Source organism: Apiospora hydei (genome assembly GCF_038363865.1).
Source record: "Apiospora hydei strain CBS 114990 chromosome Unknown utg000010l_segment0_segment0, whole genome shotgun sequence".
NCBI classification, from domain to species: Eukaryota; Fungi; Ascomycota; class Sordariomycetes; order Amphisphaeriales; family Apiosporaceae; genus Apiospora; species Apiospora hydei.
The window spans coordinates 296,197-313,342 of NW_027117369.1; the positions used below are offsets into that span (position 1 = coordinate 296,197).

At 52.1% G+C, this 17,146-nt stretch overlaps 6 protein-coding genes across 6 annotated transcripts; all 6 read left to right on the plus strand.

Annotated features, from left to right (window-relative positions):
* Positions 1-395: 395 nt before the first annotated feature.
* On the plus strand, positions 396-3,300 carry PG997_014246 (uncharacterized protein; the record flags this gene model as incomplete). Its single annotated transcript, XM_066818560.1, has 4 exons — positions 396-1,415; positions 1,745-2,433; positions 2,499-2,946; positions 3,082-3,300. 4 exons carry the CDS (start codon positions 396-398, stop codon positions 3,298-3,300), a joined length of 2,376 nt encoding a protein of 791 aa, XP_066660748.1.
* Positions 3,301-3,873: 573 nt separating this feature from the next.
* Positions 3,874-5,462, plus strand: PG997_014247 (uncharacterized protein; the record flags this gene model as incomplete). The annotated part of the gene is made up of 2 exons (XM_066818561.1): positions 3,874-3,914; positions 4,088-5,462. 2 exons carry the CDS (start codon positions 3,874-3,876, stop codon positions 5,460-5,462), a joined length of 1,416 nt encoding a protein of 471 aa, XP_066660749.1.
* Positions 5,463-8,316: 2,854 nt separating this feature from the next.
* PG997_014248 (uncharacterized protein) lies at positions 8,317-9,976 on the plus strand (the record flags this gene model as incomplete). Its single annotated transcript, XM_066818562.1, has 4 exons — positions 8,317-8,809; positions 8,836-9,425; positions 9,488-9,625; positions 9,731-9,976. 4 exons carry the CDS (start codon positions 8,317-8,319, stop codon positions 9,974-9,976), a joined length of 1,467 nt encoding a protein of 488 aa, XP_066660750.1.
* Positions 9,977-11,775: 1,799 nt separating this feature from the next.
* On the plus strand, positions 11,776-12,283 carry PG997_014249 (serine/threonine protein kinase; the record flags this gene model as incomplete). The annotated part of the gene is made up of 3 exons (XM_066818563.1): positions 11,776-11,793; positions 11,865-12,250; positions 12,274-12,283. The coding sequence occupies 3 exons, from the start codon at positions 11,776-11,778 to the stop codon at positions 12,281-12,283; spliced, it is 414 nt and encodes a 137-aa protein (XP_066660751.1).
* Positions 12,284-12,562: 279 nt separating this feature from the next.
* PG997_014250 (kinase-like domain-containing protein) lies at positions 12,563-13,117 on the plus strand (the record flags this gene model as incomplete). Its single annotated transcript, XM_066818564.1, has 1 exon — positions 12,563-13,117. The coding sequence occupies one exon, from the start codon at positions 12,563-12,565 to the stop codon at positions 13,115-13,117; it is 555 nt and encodes a 184-aa protein (XP_066660752.1).
* Positions 13,118-15,461: 2,344 nt separating this feature from the next.
* PG997_014251 (uncharacterized protein) lies at positions 15,462-16,990 on the plus strand (the record flags this gene model as incomplete). The annotated part of the gene is made up of 2 exons (XM_066818565.1): positions 15,462-16,601; positions 16,679-16,990. The coding sequence occupies 2 exons, from the start codon at positions 15,462-15,464 to the stop codon at positions 16,988-16,990; spliced, it is 1,452 nt and encodes a 483-aa protein (XP_066660753.1).
* Between the last annotated feature and the right edge of the window lie 156 nt (positions 16,991-17,146).

Sequence of the window (17,146 nt, forward strand, 5' to 3'; positions counted from 1 at the left end):
TCCATATTCATTCCAAGGAAGATCAACAAACCCGGGGCTTTCTCAAGCGCATTCCCGAAAACCCCGAGGGGCCCCGGGATCTTGACTGCAATTTCCTGGTCTACATGTTAGAACAGGACTTGCCGGGATTACTCAATGACGATACCCAACCCTGGCCAGAAATACCAGAGGATGCCAAATATGCAAAACTAACAGAACTCGTGATCTCAACATCGAAGTCTTGGATCAGTCGGTGTGCAAACCTCAAGTGTGGCAAAGACTTGCTTTGCCAAGTCTCAAGGCCCGCAGCATGTTCCCCTGAGTGCCGGGAAGCTATGAGAGCATGGCCTTTGTCTGTGAGACTTTCGCCATTGATTCGAGACCCATCAGTACTTGACTTTCTCTGTACGCTCGTCATGGCACAATTGGATAGAACCAACCCTGGCCCCGAGTTTGCCCCAGATGGGCTGCTTGGTAGCCCGTGCCTCGTGAAAGCCGCTCTCAATTCATTCCCACCAATGGAGGCCGGGGTCACTATTAGCCAGTTGATAGGGTCAGGCGCAGGAAGCGAGGAGCGCCGATCGGTCTTAGACTGGTTATGCTACACCTTTGAGGGGATGCTGGTTCCGACTCCATCGTCGGCCGCTATCCCCCAGCTGTCTGGTAAAGGCAGCTTCCTGCTACTCAATACTCATGCGAGAATACACGCTGCATTTCAGACCGCGTTGCAGGATACTGGACTCAACACTGGCGGCATTGTCGCTTTCCATGGCACTCCGCCACACAACCTCTTCAACATCGTGTGTGACGGTCTCAATGGCAACCCGGCTGTATTCTATTCCAAAGAGCCAGAACACTCGACTTGGCTAATCTCATACAGAGTTAAGATTGACAACCCGCGAATCTGCCGCGGCTGGAGCAACAGTAAGTTTAAGAATGTGACGATCATGTTTGGTGTCGAAGTTGCGGGGTCGCTGCCACCTGACCCACCAAATGAGGAAGATACTATTTATCAGCACGCCCTCATGGTTCGCTATCTGTTCATTCTACCAGGAGAAAAGTTTCAAGGGGTAGCAAGTACACGCCACTCAGTTCCCATTGAATTCCAGAGCTACGGAGGGTGGGTTCAGGGAGAGCTGATCACGGACCGGATGAGAGAAGTGTACCGGAAGATTCATGATGGAAGCCTGATCTCAGAGATCGAATACGGGGTCACAGCTGAAAGTCAACGTTACTCTGTTAGACTATCACCATTACTTCGTAATCCCGCGGTCCTTGACCTACTCTTCACCATTCTTTATGCAGAGCTGGAGGTTGCTTCAACTGACCAATCTGCTGGTTCGGGCCGTTACCCATCAGGCATGAGCGCCGCTGATATGATGTCAACCATTGATACCTTCCCATTACTACAGCTTTTATTCTGTACCTGGAACACGGTGGGAATATACAAACAATGATAAAACAATATACTGCGAGACCTGGTACAAGGAGTCGAGCGAGGTCGTAGCTTCCATGAACCTCGAGATAGTGTGCATGGTGCCTTGGCTACATTATGGTGCAATAAGGTGGCCTCAGGCAACCATACGTGACGCAAACCCTTATATAACACCTTTTTGAGTATGAAATACCAGAGAAAATAACTCTAGCTGATCTGTGGAAGGCGTGCTGTGTTTACCGGAAACCGACCGAGCGCTTCGCGGCTCCTGGATAAGAGAAACTGCCCGACAAGCTTAAATGCTCCTCACCACTAGATAACACGAATCAGGTTCATCCAGCTTTGGGCACGATGTATTGCAAGGGCAGGAAGCATACTCGGAGCTATAGCTCTGACTCAGAGGCAGAGAGCCCCTGGAAGAGGCGACAAGCAAGATATCCCACTCCCAAAGGGGAGGCCCTTCGCAAGGCCAAGATCATCCACCTGAAGCGACGCAAGTCATGCATCCCATTGTCATCCGATATTCCCATCTACGATCCAGCAAACACAACGATTGGCGAAGACGCATATCAGTTTGTTCTCCCACTCGCCCATTTGCCTGAGCTGAACCATGTTGCGCTTGGAATTTCCAAGACGGCCACAGCCATTGTGACTTGCATCTATCTCCAAGATAACGAGTACCGTGCTTGCTGCAGCATGGAGGAACAGTGTGATGGTCAAAGAATCAAGGCCTCATCTAACCCGGATGCCAACTTTCTGACTCATTTGATGACCAAGCAGTTGCACAATGAGCTGACTTACCAAGAGACTAATCTCATGAGAGCACCACCAGAACGAATACGGAAGTTTATCACACGGTCCGCGCAAGAGGTGAATAGCAGCATCACCACTTGTTGTGTCCAATGCAAGCAACCTCTGAAGGTGACAGTAGCGCGGCCTACTGCATGCTCGCTAGAGTGCCAAAAGGGGTATGACAAGTGGCCCACTCAGACCAAGTTGTCCCCGCTGATACGCGAGCCGTCAGTGCTCGATCTACTGTTCGCCTGCCTCACGGCTCAACTCAGAGCCTATACTGCTGGGCCAGACATCCCAAGACACTGCGTGAGCGTCCTTCCACCCTGACAAATCCCCCATTTCCCGTTGGAGACATGCTCGATTTTGTCAACTCCTTCCCACCAATGAGTCCTGGTATCACCTACGAGCGACTGGTCGAAAACGGAATTGGTTCCTCTTCGTATAAACGGCGCGAAGTCCTGAAATGGCTTTGCTCCACATTCCGGGGAATGATTGTCCCAACACCGCCTTCAGACAAGGTCACATTCAACATGCCACTGCCAGGTCACGCTGAAGCCGCGGCAACAAGCTTCCTAGTCCTCAACACCCACCAAGAGAGGCAGTCTATCTTTGAGCAGCAGCTGAATGACCATCATAACTCAAAGGGAGGCATCGCTGCCTTTCATGGCAGCCCGCTCCACTGTGTGTTCAACATCCTGTGCGACGGTCCTAACCAGAACAAAATCTCGGGCGGCAACGTATTCTACTCGAAAGAGCCAACCGTCTCGATATTCTATACCTGGAGATCCCTGAGCCCGGAGCAAAGTCACATTATCGGTCAGGGCTGAAGCAACAGCGAGTTCAAAGGCCACGATGTGCTACTCGGTCTGGAGGTCGCGAAACCGGCGACGTTCTATGGCGCTGACCACGAAACCAACAGTCACCAGGATACAGTTATGGTTCGTCATCTCTTCCTACTGCCGCACGCTGTCGAGGAGACGTACAGAGATGTCTATGGCCATAGTTACTGGATCCAGGATGAGTCCGTTCGGGCTCAGATGGAGGAAACGTTTCATCGCATCCATGACGGGCGCTTGATCAAAGATGTTTAAGCAGTGAAATCAAGGTATAGGGGCAGAAAGAATACGTGAGTCATTGGCAGATGACGGATTAGTCTAGCATTATCCAGGATATGTGAGGGCTCTTATTTTAGTCAAGATTCAAAACGGTTCTCAAGAGACGCCACAGATATGCGTACCTAGGAAAGAAGACAAAAGCCCAGGCAGATGTCGACTATCGGTTAACCAGTTGGCATTTTGTATTGATGGATCCTGTCTCAGTTGGAGATTGTCAGCTTTGCGATACGGTTTATAATGAATGACACCTCAGTATTTTACAACACATACAACATGCTTACAGTAGTGTGATGTTCGTTTCTATTGGGCTTTATGGTCATGAGACAGGAGGCAACGGCTCAGATGTTGTCATCATCAGAAAGGGAGCTTTCGCATCACACAAGACTATCCGAAACACTCAGAAACATATCTAAAATTGAGTATAAGAACGCTTACAACAACCCCTAATAAGATTGCCATTATCACCACACTTCGTTAATTGAAGCAACCTTTCCACTCTTACCACCGAAACGCACATATACTCCGTTTTCTTTCTATCTCCATTACACAATGTCTAGAGTACATGCACGGGACGACGATTCAGACTCTGAGTATGAGCGACCTCGACAACGATAAAAGACCAGCACAAATGGCGGGCTGAGCCATTTAAGGCGCAGCACGAGAAACCCATGGATTCTTCATGATGTAGACCAAGTCCCCGGAGTCACGAAACTGGACAACCCTGGCGAATACCAGTTTGCCATTCCCCTATCCGACATCCCAGGACTGAACCGCATCGCGCTCGGGATCCGAGACACGGCCACGGCCATGCTGGTCCGCATCCGGCTCGGTGGGCCCGACGCCGTTTTGTGTATCCACTTCCCGCCCAACGACCACGAGAACAGACCGCGGCACCACCCTACAGCACGGCTTTCCCGTGGAACGACCATGCCGCCGCGTCCCAATTTTGCTGTAGCCCGGATCCCAACTTCCTGACCCTCCTGCTGGCCAAATCCCTGCATCGAAATCTCAAAAATGGGGAGTGGCAGCAGGGCCTACGACAAAGCTGGGCAGGAGAAGTCAAGACCGAGCTCATCCGTATGGCAAGAGAGGCAAGCGACTATGCTACCCAGCGCTGCATCATCTCGGGCTCATGTGGGAGGCCTCTAGGATTCACCACAGCACGGCCAATTGCGTGTTCAGCAACGTGCCAAGAGGAGTTTGACAAATGGCCTCTGAGTGTCAGACTATCGCCGCTGTTGCGTGACCCGTCTGTTCTGGATCTCCTTCTGAGTTGTCTAAGTTCCCAACTTACAGCCCTCATAGCGGAGCCCCTTTTGAACCCCGACAAAATGCCCACGCCGTCTTTGGGCTGCCAGGACCATGTCCAGCTGCTTCTTGTACTGGACACTTTTCCATCAATGAAGCCCGGGATCACCCTTAAAGATATAGTCGATTCCGGGGAAAGGGGAAGCGAGCGCAACGACGTGTTGAGTTGGCTCTGCTCCAAGTTTCAGGGGATGATCGTCTCGGCCCCAGCGTCTGACCAGGTTATGTTCCGGATGCCGGAGGGTAGCCAAGATCTCAAGAGAAAGGGCGATGCTTATTTCAATCCAAAAATATACCTCCTTCTGAACACCAATGCACAGCGACAGAAGCTATTGGAGGAACAGTTGGCAAGAGAGGGCCAGAAAGGCGGAGGTAGCGCTGCTTTCCACGGGACGCCGGCGCAAAATGCCCTTAGCATTCTTTGTAACGGATTGAAGCAGAATGTCCACGCGGACGGCGATGTCTGGTATTCCAGCGATCCGTTTTATTCGACTTATTACATGTGGCGGTGTCTGCCGAGAAAGGGCCACCAGCTGCTCTACCGAAGCTGGGGCAACAGCAATTTCAAGAACCAGCAGCTTCTGTTCGGTCTAGAGGCTGCAGGGCCAACGGGTTTGGAGTCAAAGGCAGCAGAGTCCTGCCCCCAAGAAAGACTCATGGTCCGCCACCTTTTTGTCATCCCGGCCGAAATGGCGGAGTCATGCAGGGAGGTTCAAGGGGGTGATGGGGCATGGGCCAAAAACACCATTAGACCGAAGATGGAGGAAACTTTCGCTCGGATCCATGACGGGTCTGTGGTGAGAGACGTCCAATTGGAGGCAACCAGTTAAGATCGGAGTGAAAGACAACGAGGAAAGTATTTCACTGAATGACTTGAAGAGCATAGTGATGTTGAAGGGTTAGCTAGAGCCTTGGCTTTTGAAATCGTAAATCTCGGGAGGAATTGAATTGCGGATCTTTGGAGGCGACAGAGGCTGCCTTTTTTCCCAGGTATGATGGATACGAGGTCACGAAAAACACCATGCCAGAGAAAAGGGCAGTTAATATACCTAGGCAGTTTCCATTGACACAACATAGCCACTCAACAAGTCCTTTTACATGATACGTGTTAGGTAGAGGCCATATTCAGGCTGTGCTTCTCGAATCTCGATTGGCTCTCTACCAGCAGTGCCAACAACGGAACATATCAACCTTGGTATCATCAAAATGGCCGCCATGTAGCCTGATGAGGCTGTGGGTAGTATTCACCAAGAAAGAGCCTTACTGCTCGATGTATGTGATCATGATACAGGCCTAAATGCCCCTATACCCATCTGGGAAAGGTCAACCCTTGGGTATCCCAGCGGGACGCCAACAGTGGCCGAACCCGAGACGTGGGACTTCGAACGTACATATGAAACCATTTCAAATGGCGGAGTTAATCCTATCATTTCGAAGAGAGTTGCCCAGAAGTCCTTGTCACATGTGCGCGTTGGGCTTGTATAAAACACCCTACATATTTCATGAGTCCCGCGGCCACGTCACACATTACACTGCCGTCATGAGTCATTGATTCCTACACTTATAGGACTGCATGGAAATGCGTACGCTAAAGTGCCTTGGATCATTCCCTTCCGTCCCCTCTATCAGGGCGGCCAGCTATCGATGAGCACAGGCTCGGGGACCCTTGACCGGTGAACTTCCACCGCCCCCTACTGGGACCGAGTCGGGTAATTTGCAAACGAGGCCCAGCCTTATCATTTAGTTCAATGAGCCGATGTCTGATGATATTATGTTACACCACTTCGTAACCTGCAGCGGGCTGTTGGGACACAATTGGGCAGAACGAATATACGTTGCATGAAGAACCACTGCCATTGGCAGTCTGTACAGCCACTGCTACACAACCAGGCGGGGTTTAATTCCTTTGTAGGCTTCATTGGCTGCATATTCAGCGGCCCACGGACTTGGATTGGTGACGAGACTGCCCGCGGCATGGATGGGTCGCAGTCGAGGGACAGGGGTGTGAGAGAGGGGCTCTTAAGCCGCAATTTTCAGGGAGTCGGACCACGCCCACCTACTTGGGAAGGGCATTTTGGGGGACCTACTCCGGCAGGCTGGGAGCTCATGCACGTAATGCGGGACGAATTATTGTCAGAAAAGATGTATGCAATCGAAGTGTATTTACCCAAAATCCCTTTGCGCCCGGGTTGCGTCTCATCATCACAAATCAGATTGGTAGGCGTGCTCTTGTTGTTGTTGTTACTGTATCTTTCGAATCGACCAGTATTATCCAACCGATCAGCAAGCCCAATACTTGAAACAGTAGCACGAAAGATGAGCAGAACCCAGATCAACTCTGTGCCTGCATACAGGCTGCGCCCGGAGGCGATTGAGACTTGGCTACGAAACAAGTTCAACGACAATGGCATCCAGGTAGAAGTAAGAAACGCCTGTGGGGGTATTTGCCTATTATCTAAGTAACTGATATATTCGCAGACTTCTGGGAACTCGTATTCCTTCTATCTCGAGCGAAAACTTACCAAGGTACGCAAAAGGTAATCTGAAATGGGGAACTTAGCTGAGAAACTGGTAGGACGAATTGGGCCAAATCCTGGCCCTGCGCAGTCGAAAGGCTCGTAGAAGAGATGCTTGAGCTTTATGTTCTTCCTGGGCCTACCTACCTAGCTAGCCCTGGAGCCCGTCTCGCTCGCTTGCGATTTGGGGGCTGGTACCTAGCGGGGCAGTGCACTGCGACAGTGCGACAGCCATTACCGACTGGTAATCGCCGCTCCTTCAACAAGGCGTTTTTCTTTAGCAAGGCATTCTGTGAGGCACATACACATAAATCAGGCGGAAATGGCGGATTGGCGTTTTTGAATTGACGAATAATGATGCTACGACTGATGCGACAATACTTCAGCTGTTGTGGAATGGATCTTTGAATTGGAACTGCGTCTCATTTACATACCTCTTCCTGACACACCGCCCCAGCGCCCTGTGATGCAACCATAATTTTGTGTATTGATCCTGCCTTCACTCAGAATCATCTTCCTGTGCAATGTTGCCCTCCTTCAGAGCCGCCCTGTCTCAAGTCCGATAATACAGTCTGTTCCTTGAGCGTGTACGAGCTTTCGGTCATAGCAAGGCTCTTCGGTGGGCTAAATGTAGCTGATATATATTTAGCAATTTCCTCAAGCGCTTGAAGAAGGCAACTGACAACTCCCATCATAGCAGATAGTAACGACAAATCGCAATGGGCGCCGATAGCAATGACCTCTTCCGAGAGAGCTGTGCTTTCTATAAGCGGTATCCAAATAACCTGCTTAGCAAAGTGAGCCCGAAACATCAGCGCGAAGAATGGCAGGAAAGGCTCAATGACCATGCGATGAAAGATGAGCTGTTTGATGGCAAGACTAATCCCTACCTCGGGTTCCTTGAGATAAGAGACGGCGCAGAAAGTAAATCATCAATCACGCGAGATCATATTACATATAGACTGACTCTCTCAGACATTGAATCGGCTGTCGTGGACAGTCAGTCTGAGCTGGAAGCTCACTTGCAGCAAGGTGTGAACGATTCGAGGTTCCGATACATGTAAGTTGGCGTGTTCTACGTTGCTTGATATATTATTTAGAGACTAATAACAAACGCAGATCACTCGAGTCATCTTCATCTCGAGATCCCCTCGACTGTTCATTGGCCATGTTCACATACCTATTCTCGTACTTGCAGATCCCGGAGTCTTCACTCGACTACATCTTCACCTTTGGCAGAACATCTGAAGCCAAGGACATCTGCCTCACCGGGTTCCAGGCTGACGATACCTTGTCCATGCCTCCCAGCCGGAGAATCGGTATATCTTCTCTTGGGCGCTCTGGTAGTGAAATCCGAATGTCGTATCTCCTGCGGATTGTGGAGAAGTCAGAATCTCCCACGCTAAGTTCGCAATGGACTGTGCGCCAATTGGTGGTATACCATTCTTTTGATGTCATCAACGGCCGAGCACTGTGGATGACGGTCAAAGGAAACGAAGATACGAAAGAGCATGTGCATACCGCATTCAGAGGCGACGAGGAAATGCGACCAAACTCGTCGCTTGGAACCCCGGCCAATTTCCGAGCAACGCTCCCTATGCAGCTTCTTCTTCTCGAGTCTTGCGAGGAGAATGTCCGATGGCACTTGAACGATGTGGAGAGTGCGCTGCGAGTATCATCAACATAGCGAAAACTGTAAAGCTTGATACGGAGCCGCACTTTGAAACGCTTCCGGACGATATTAAGCAGGAGGTTCTGCGCAGCGATAGCACCAGGTTGTCGCCCGTTGTTGCTCAAGAAACGTTCCTGACCAGAGTTGGAACGGGACTCTCCAGTCTCTTCAGCAAGAAAGAAGCAAGAGCCAGCTCACAGGACAAGGCGACCGTTTCAAATCGCGTAAAAGGGGCTATTCGCAATGTCCGTAAGCCGCAACTCAGGGATTCCAAGAGCGTCAGTCCCAGCAGTCCTACAAGATTAGAGAACTACCTAAAGCTGGACCTGTTCACTTTTGCCGATATGCAGAAGCTCCAACAGATCGCCGAAACTGTCCAAGAGGGCCTTCTCGCCGTTGAGATGAATGCGACCGTTCTCCACGATGTGAAAAGGCATTATGGGAATCTAATGGAATCTCCTGACATGCCTAGCGAGATCCGAAGCCACTGCAAATCCAATGTGGAGCATTTCATGCGGAGAATTGAAAACCTGGAGTCAGGCCTGGCCCGCAAGCAAAAACAGTGGGAAAGCTTGGAGAAGCTCGCTAAAGACGGGAAGACCCTTGTAAGTTTAACCGCCGGCCCCTAAATGATGGGTCCAATAGGGGACTAATACCGGCCATCCAGTACGATGGTATCCTCCAATACCGCAGCCTGCAAGTCAACAGAATCTATGCCGAGAGCGCTCACACTTCCGCCTTGAAAATGGAGAAGATCGCGGAGAAGACGGAGAAGGACACGGGTTCGATGCACGTCATCACGATAGTGACTCTCATATTTCTGCCAGGGACCTTCTTTGCTGTAAGGCTACTCATGGCGCCATGTTTTCAAAGGTTTGTAAAAGATCGACATCTAACCCCGCCCATGCAGAGTTTCCTCCAAAGCGGCATTTTCCAATGGAAAGAGATCGAGGTTGGGGAATCTCCCTGGATGTTCAAGCGCGAAGTGTTCAAGTTGTTCATGGGGATTACATTGGCGGTGATGGCTGTCACTATCGTAGCCTGGGTTGTTGTTTCTAAATGCGCCAGAAGGCGATCGCGCCGTCAGCTGCAGGCGGATGTGGAGGCCGGGACGTTGGCGGGAGGCGGGGAGCCAGAAAAGCCTGTGGCGGAATGACCGACAGCGCGTTTCCTTGAGCTGGTGAATTTGGTTTTACTTGCTAGTAGAATCGTAAAGAGAGCCCACACAGCCCCAGCCAGTGGTTCGTGCAGTCTTACTTGCATGCACTTTAGTACTTTTCCCCAGGCTCATTGTCAGAAAGAGCACTTCTGATTCTTGCACTGCCCCCAACTAGCTTTTCGCCTTGCTGGCAGCCTTATTACCTCTGCCAATCGACACTCCCAGTCCTGGTGTCCATGGCGGCTCATCAGACATACAGTCAGGGGCTCATCAACAACTGAGTGAAATATGAAGATATGTAAATAAGCACTCTCCGCTGCACTGCCTCACTCGACTGGCAGACGAGTTCTTGGTACAAGATCTCGACATAAGTACTGGTTTGGTATATAAACGATATATAGCTAGGCATCGGGTTATCACATCAGGCATTGCAATCTGAGGAAACTGATAAAGATCGGCAACATTGCACCATCCACTGCACCATCCCGTCTCCTGTCAAACATCGGACTACAGCAGAATATTCCTTGTTCCCTGGTCAGTGCCGCGAAAGCGTTCCACGGGTTCCGTGCAGCGTGAGACAGCATACAAAGCTACCACTCCTTCATTTGTGCTTTTGTGTTTTGTTTGCCATGATGAGTCCCAGCGAATCCCCCTGCTCCCATCCAAACCAACCAAGACTTGGAACGAGAGTTTCGTCGAATATGTAAGGAGCGTCGAGAAACCAGGCATTGACATTGACGGCAAACATTCTGTTTATGTTAGCCTCGATGATCTGTCCAAGTACTGGGAGGATGACGACCGACTGCAACACACTCTCGATTTTGGCCACACAGCGCCGATTGCCGCCGACCAGTCCAGGATACAGCAATCCTACCTTCGCATCTGGTCATGTCTTGTTTACATCGGGCACCCAGACTTCATCATTTGGTTCATCAAACGAAGCATAGAAGACGGCCATGTTTCTTCCGTCTCCGATCTGATACCTTCGCTCGCCAAGGAGGATATTGCCGTACAAGCAATGTTTGGTGCATTTCAGGAGGACTATTGGAGATTCTGGCCTGTTCTTTTTGAAAGGGACAAAAGGATGTACAAGCGACCTCTGGGTTCTCGATGTGTCCTGCCAATAACCTTTGAAGGCCAACTGACACCAATCGCCGACTACTACAAGACCATAGTATACAAAGTCCGCATCGATAGATCATGTTGTGACTTTGATGATGTTCGTCCGTCCTCTCCACACACCAGTGCGATCGGCCTAGCTGACCAATCTCCCAGAAAACGGTGGCATTCAAGGTATTCCAGCACCATCACGAACACAGCGCCGCCTTTGACCATGAAGTCAACTTGTTCGAGCGGCTCCCCCTCGATTGCTCAGATGTCATCGTCCAATACCTAGGCTCCTTCAGGCAGAATAATAAGTGTGTCGTCATCCTTGAGCTTGCACCCGGTGGCAGTCTAAAAGACTTCCTCAAGAGGACGAGACGACCGAAGAGCCGCTCGGAGTTGCACCAGCTTTGGGTTGGCATGATCAACCTACTTAATGCATTGGTCCATCTTCACAACTTGTCGCCCGGCATTGGTTGGTAAGTATACCCCGCTGTTGTTACTGAAAACGATCAAGGTTGGGTACTGATACAAACATCGTAGCGCACACCGTGACATCAAGCTCGAGAATATCTTGGTTTTCCCAAAGACGGCAGATGCAGGATATGACTTCACCTTGAAGTTAACTGACTTTGACACGAGCACCAACATACAAAGCTTCTCCTCGACCAGCCAGGGGAGACACAATCACGATGGTGGTCGAACATACTGTACGTTAAAGATGCATGCTGCTTGTTTCTTGCTAACTATTTCAGGTGCACCCGAGGCTTCCAGAGTACAGGCGAGAAACGAGGATGAGGTGCTCACAGTTCCCTTGAGGAGCGATGTCTGGTCTCTTGGTGCGGTGTTCAGCGAGCTTATTATTTGGCTCGCTGAAGGCATCGATGGCATCGACAATTTCGAAAAACGCCGAAAGCAGGAAACCAGCACCCTTCCCGGCTTCCGAGGTAGCGGTTTCGAAACATGCTTCCATAATGGAGTAAAACGTCTCAACTGCGTCGACGAAATCCACACGGAATCTCTAGGGCTCCTCATAAGACTGGACAATATCACACCGCTGATCAAGAGGCTTACGGAGGACTACATGCTTGTGCATATGGAAAACAGACTTGATGCCAAGCCTCTCTTCCAGTTCTTCGTCAACGAGATCGCCAAGCTGCCACCTATGTCACCCCCGCCGATCCAAACAGCCCAAACTGACTGGCCTGATACCTTAGGTCGTCAGTCGCGTGAGGCTGTGAGCGCCAATCCTAGAATGGAAACTGAGACGAACGATACCCGAGGGAGGTCCCCGACACGCAAAACGGGACTAATATAACCGCGAGTCAATCTTCGAAGAGCCAAGATGCAAAAGAGGCCCCGGAAACCCACGGCCAACAAATATCTGTTACCACCACTAGAGACCCACAGCTGCGTCCAATAAGTGTACTTGCTGTCAATAATTGGCTGGATTCTGGAAGGAAGAGAACTCTGTCCGGGATGGTCGAAGCTTTCAAAGAGGTCGACGGCCGCCACCTGCTCTTCGTGATAGACGACTCCTCAACTATGCGCGGGCACAAGGACCACCTGTACCAAACATGCCGGGCCATGATAGCGGTAGCTTCCGAGGTTAAACGCGTCCAGATGGTCTTTACTTCCAACCCCACCACGTTCATCAGAGATAGGCACCCGTTCTTCGGAGGAGGACCAAAGCACATGGTGGGCAAGATCCGAAAGCATTTCGAGCAGTCCAGCATGGTGGGTACCACCAACATGGAGTCGAGAATGGGGAAAATCCTCGACAAAGTGGCAGGGAAAAACATGAAGTCCACGAGCATTTACATCATGACGGATGGTGTATGGCAACCCTCCGAGGCTCCCGGTGGCGGCGTGGAAGTAGCCATCAAGACGCTCGTGCAGCGCCTCAAAGCCGAATCGAAGTACCGGGATTTCATCACACTGCAGTTCATTCAGTTCGGCGAGGATGGCCTCGGGACCGGGCGGCTGCAGTACCTGGACGACGATCTCCCTACGCTGGAAGGCATGCAAGACTAGTATGTCCCCCTCCCCTCTCTCTGGATCCCCCTAACCTTTTCATCACCATCTCCCTTTGGCTACGTTGGTCATACCCTTGCTAACATAGTCCTGTAGCGATATTGTGGACACCAGAAGACACGACGACAACGTACCCCATATGCTGATTGGTGCGATTAGCAGCCACTATGATCGCCAGCCTGCTCACGACGTGGACCCCGGCCAAACTCCACCTACTGCACGCCTAAGAGAGACCAAAACTAAAGCACGATGGAGAAGCAAGGCAAGACGAGGGTTGATGAAGATACTTTAGATCTCATCAATATCCCTGTGGTCCTGCTATTTTACGACGCTCCTATACGATAATGATCTTTTTTCTTCTTTTCCTTTTCATTTTGACATTTTCATTCGCTTAGCTTTTGTTCAGCCAGCAGGTTTCATTGCATGTGCCTCTGTATACCCATCAATTGCAGCATGTCGTACCTAGACGTTCCTTCTATTTTCTCATAGTCTGCTCAGGTATCACAGTCATATACGTTACGAACTGCGAGAGTCGTTGGTTCGGTGTGCAATGGCGTGCCGCAAGTCGTGGAGCAGCCTAGTGTGGTAGTCTTGTCCATAGATTTTGGGTCACATGCAGCTATACTAGTTAGAGGTGTCGTTGACGCTCCTATAGTGGTTCTTAATTGCGTGAAGTAGGGCAGGCAGCGTGGTGCGAGAAGGAGTGGATGCGATCTGGGGAATAGATACTGTTCCAAGAGTCATTAAGTACATACGCATACACATACGTACATATAGTGGTTAGACTACCACGAGGTTGGTATCTACGTTCGCGGCGCAAGAAGGGCTGCTTGAATTGGTTCGGCCCGTAAGGGAAACCAACTGTTCCTTCCGAATCCAATCCGAACATCGCACTCCAGATTCGTCAACACCCTATCAAGCTTCAGACACTACGATGCGTGGTGTCACTGGCATATGGTATAAGGGTCTGTGTTCACGGTCCGCGGTCCACTTAACCGAGAAGGTTCGTCACATATACAGATCTGGTTTTGAATATGCCCAAACCACATGGCAGGCAAGACCCTGAGTCATCTTTGGGAAGCCCAACGCTGTGGGCGGCACCAACATGGAGTCGAAAATGGGTCAGTGGAGTTTAGGTATCTAAAAGTAACGAGCCTAATCATCGTGGCCGATGGCATTGGCAGCCATTAACCCTCACAAGATCCAATCAGGAGTCTCCTGCGACCCCCATTCTCACATGCTTGCGTCAAATGGGAACAGGAGTTCATTGCACTGCACCCTAGTCCATCCATTTCGGGCATGATCTCATCGGGGGACCAAATAGGCTGCAGTTACCTTGACGACGATCTCCCCAAACTGGAGGATATGCATGCATGCATAACTAGTATATATGCAGGGCCCGCCCCGTGAACTGTCCCCATACTTATATATCGTACTTTTTCCTTATTTGTGTTTTTCACGCTGACCGCTCTTGCTGAGACCCAGAGTCACATCGTCATCTGGCGATACAGTGGACACTCCCCAAGCCATGCGATAACGTGCTTCACTAAGCTGATTGGCCCGATTAGCCGCACACTCGGACCATGTATACGTGGACCCTGTCCGGGATCCACTCCGGTCCCTGACGAAAAAGACCACACCGAGGGCAATGAGGCAACTGATGGCGAAATAGGTCTAGACTTCACCGAGATGCCCGTGATAATGGAGGGTTTCGATGCGTCACTAAGGCGATTTCGGTTCTAGCTGGACGATAGGCGTTGCCGGAACGGCTCTGTTTTTCGAAGGATATGACACTATACCACCACTTAATACTCTTGGTAATGTTAATAGAAAGCTCTTATACAGGACGTTATAGTCCCTATTCCCAATGCCAGTCATCAAGGCCATGTGGTAAGTCAGGCAGCAAGGACTTTGCTGCGAGAGGCCGCCCGTTCCGTGGCATATTCCAGAGATCTTCAAGAGATTCCCGGTTGCTGAAAGCGTCGGATGCGGCGATGTCTGCTTACTTTACTAGTTTTTTCAGGTGCGCATAGGATGGGGCCTTGCTGCGTTGGCATCTGCAGGTCCAACAATCGCGGTGGGCTATAGCCCCGGTTTAACATACGATTGTGCTTGGACGTCCACCGTCGACCCCCTTTTTTCCCGACTTAAGCTGTCGGAGGTAAAGTGGGACCCGCCTACGAAATCGAAACTGCGACCACCGCCGCCACACATCAATATCTGGTCTGCCCCTGACACTGACCAAAGTTTACCTGCGCTCACACTATCACCACTGACCCCTCTCACACCGCAACAAAAGCATCATCATCGATAATCAATATTGACCCCCCCAACATTGATCATGATGATGTCCGCGCCAGTATCACCACTAAAGTCGCCCGGACTCTCGAGGCACGCGTCCCTGACCGCCGCCCCCGCGCCCGCGCCCGGTGCGGCTCCAGCGGAGCAGGAGGACATGGGCCTCGGCGGCATCGTGCTCAACCACATGGACCTGAAGCTCAAGTTCAAGGCCAGCTTCAGCGAGGCCGTGACGAAATTCACCATTGACGTACACGAGCCCTTCCTGACGACCACGAAGCTCAAGGCGTCGCTGACGCGCTACATCGACGACCTGGTCGACGACGACGGCCTCCCCGTCGAGTCCACCGACGGCCCGCCCCGCCGCATCGTCGAGCGGACCGCGCAGTTCTGGGCCGCGTCGTACGACTGGCGCGCCGTCGAGGCCGACCTCAACACGCGGCTGCCGCAGTACACGACGCTCGTCAAGACCCCGCACACGGACTTCCAGGACCCCATCCCGCTGCACTTCGTGCACAAGCGGTCCGCGCGCCCGGACGCCATCCCGCTGATTTTCCTGCACGGTTGGCCCGGCTCCTTCCTCGAGGTCGAGGACATCCTCGAGCCCCTGACGAACCCGCCGTCCGCGGACCAGCCCGCCTTCCACGTCGTCGCGCCCTCGATCCCGGGCTATGGCTTCTCGCCCGCGCCGCGGCGCGCGGGCATGGGGTACCGGCAGTGCGCGGCCGCGTTCGCGGCGTTGATGCGGCGGCTCGGGTACGACCGGTACGTGTGGCAGGGCGGAGACGCGGGCAACTTCATCGGGCACTTCTTGGCCCTGGACTTCCCCGACCAAGTCGTCGCCGGCCACTCCAACTTCTGGGTCGTCCCGCCCACGCCCGAGGACCAGGAGCGCCGCTCGCGGCACGAGGTCACCGAGGACGAGGACTTCGTCATGGCCCGCCTCGGCCGCTTCACCGACGTCGGCTGGTCGTACGGCCAGATCCAGCAGACCAAGCCGCTCAAGCTGGCCGCGGGGCTCACAGATAGCCCCGTCGGGCTCGCCATGTGGATCTACGATGCGTGTGCCGGCGTCGTCAAGGATCCGGAGACGGTCTTTGCGCCGCAGCGGCTGATTACGTGGACCATGATGCACTGGATTCCGGGCCCCTTTGCCGCGTTCAGCCTGTACAAGAACGGACGAAAGGTAGGTTTATTTATTCCCATCACCCATCATGACTTGCCAAAAGTTTGGTTGATTTGGAAGCTAATTCATATATACAGGACGGCGTCATCTCCACCAAGGGCGTCCACACCATGCCCTACGTCTCGCAGCCCATGGCCATCTCGCAGTTCCCGCTGGACCTGTGGTACCGCACGCCGCTCGAGTGGGCCAAGCGGACGGGCAACGTGGTGTCGTGCGTGCGCCACGACCGGGGCGGCCACTTCGCGGCGCTCGACGCGCCCGACCTGCTCGTCGGCGACGTCCGCGCCTTCTTCGGCGACCGCGAGCTCTCGGGGACGCAGGTGTTCGTGCCGCCGCCCGTGCGCACCAGGGGGTCGTCGGTGGGGATGCGGGAGTGGCATGTGCGATAGATTTGATGGACGGACGAGGGATATATGAGAATCGGGGCAGGGGGCAATGGTCGGAGGCTGGGAAATGGTTGTCTGTTGATTGGAGCAGGAGTGTTTGATGAATGAACGGGTCCGGAAACGCATTTTATGGAACGAACGCATGCAGTGTATGACTTT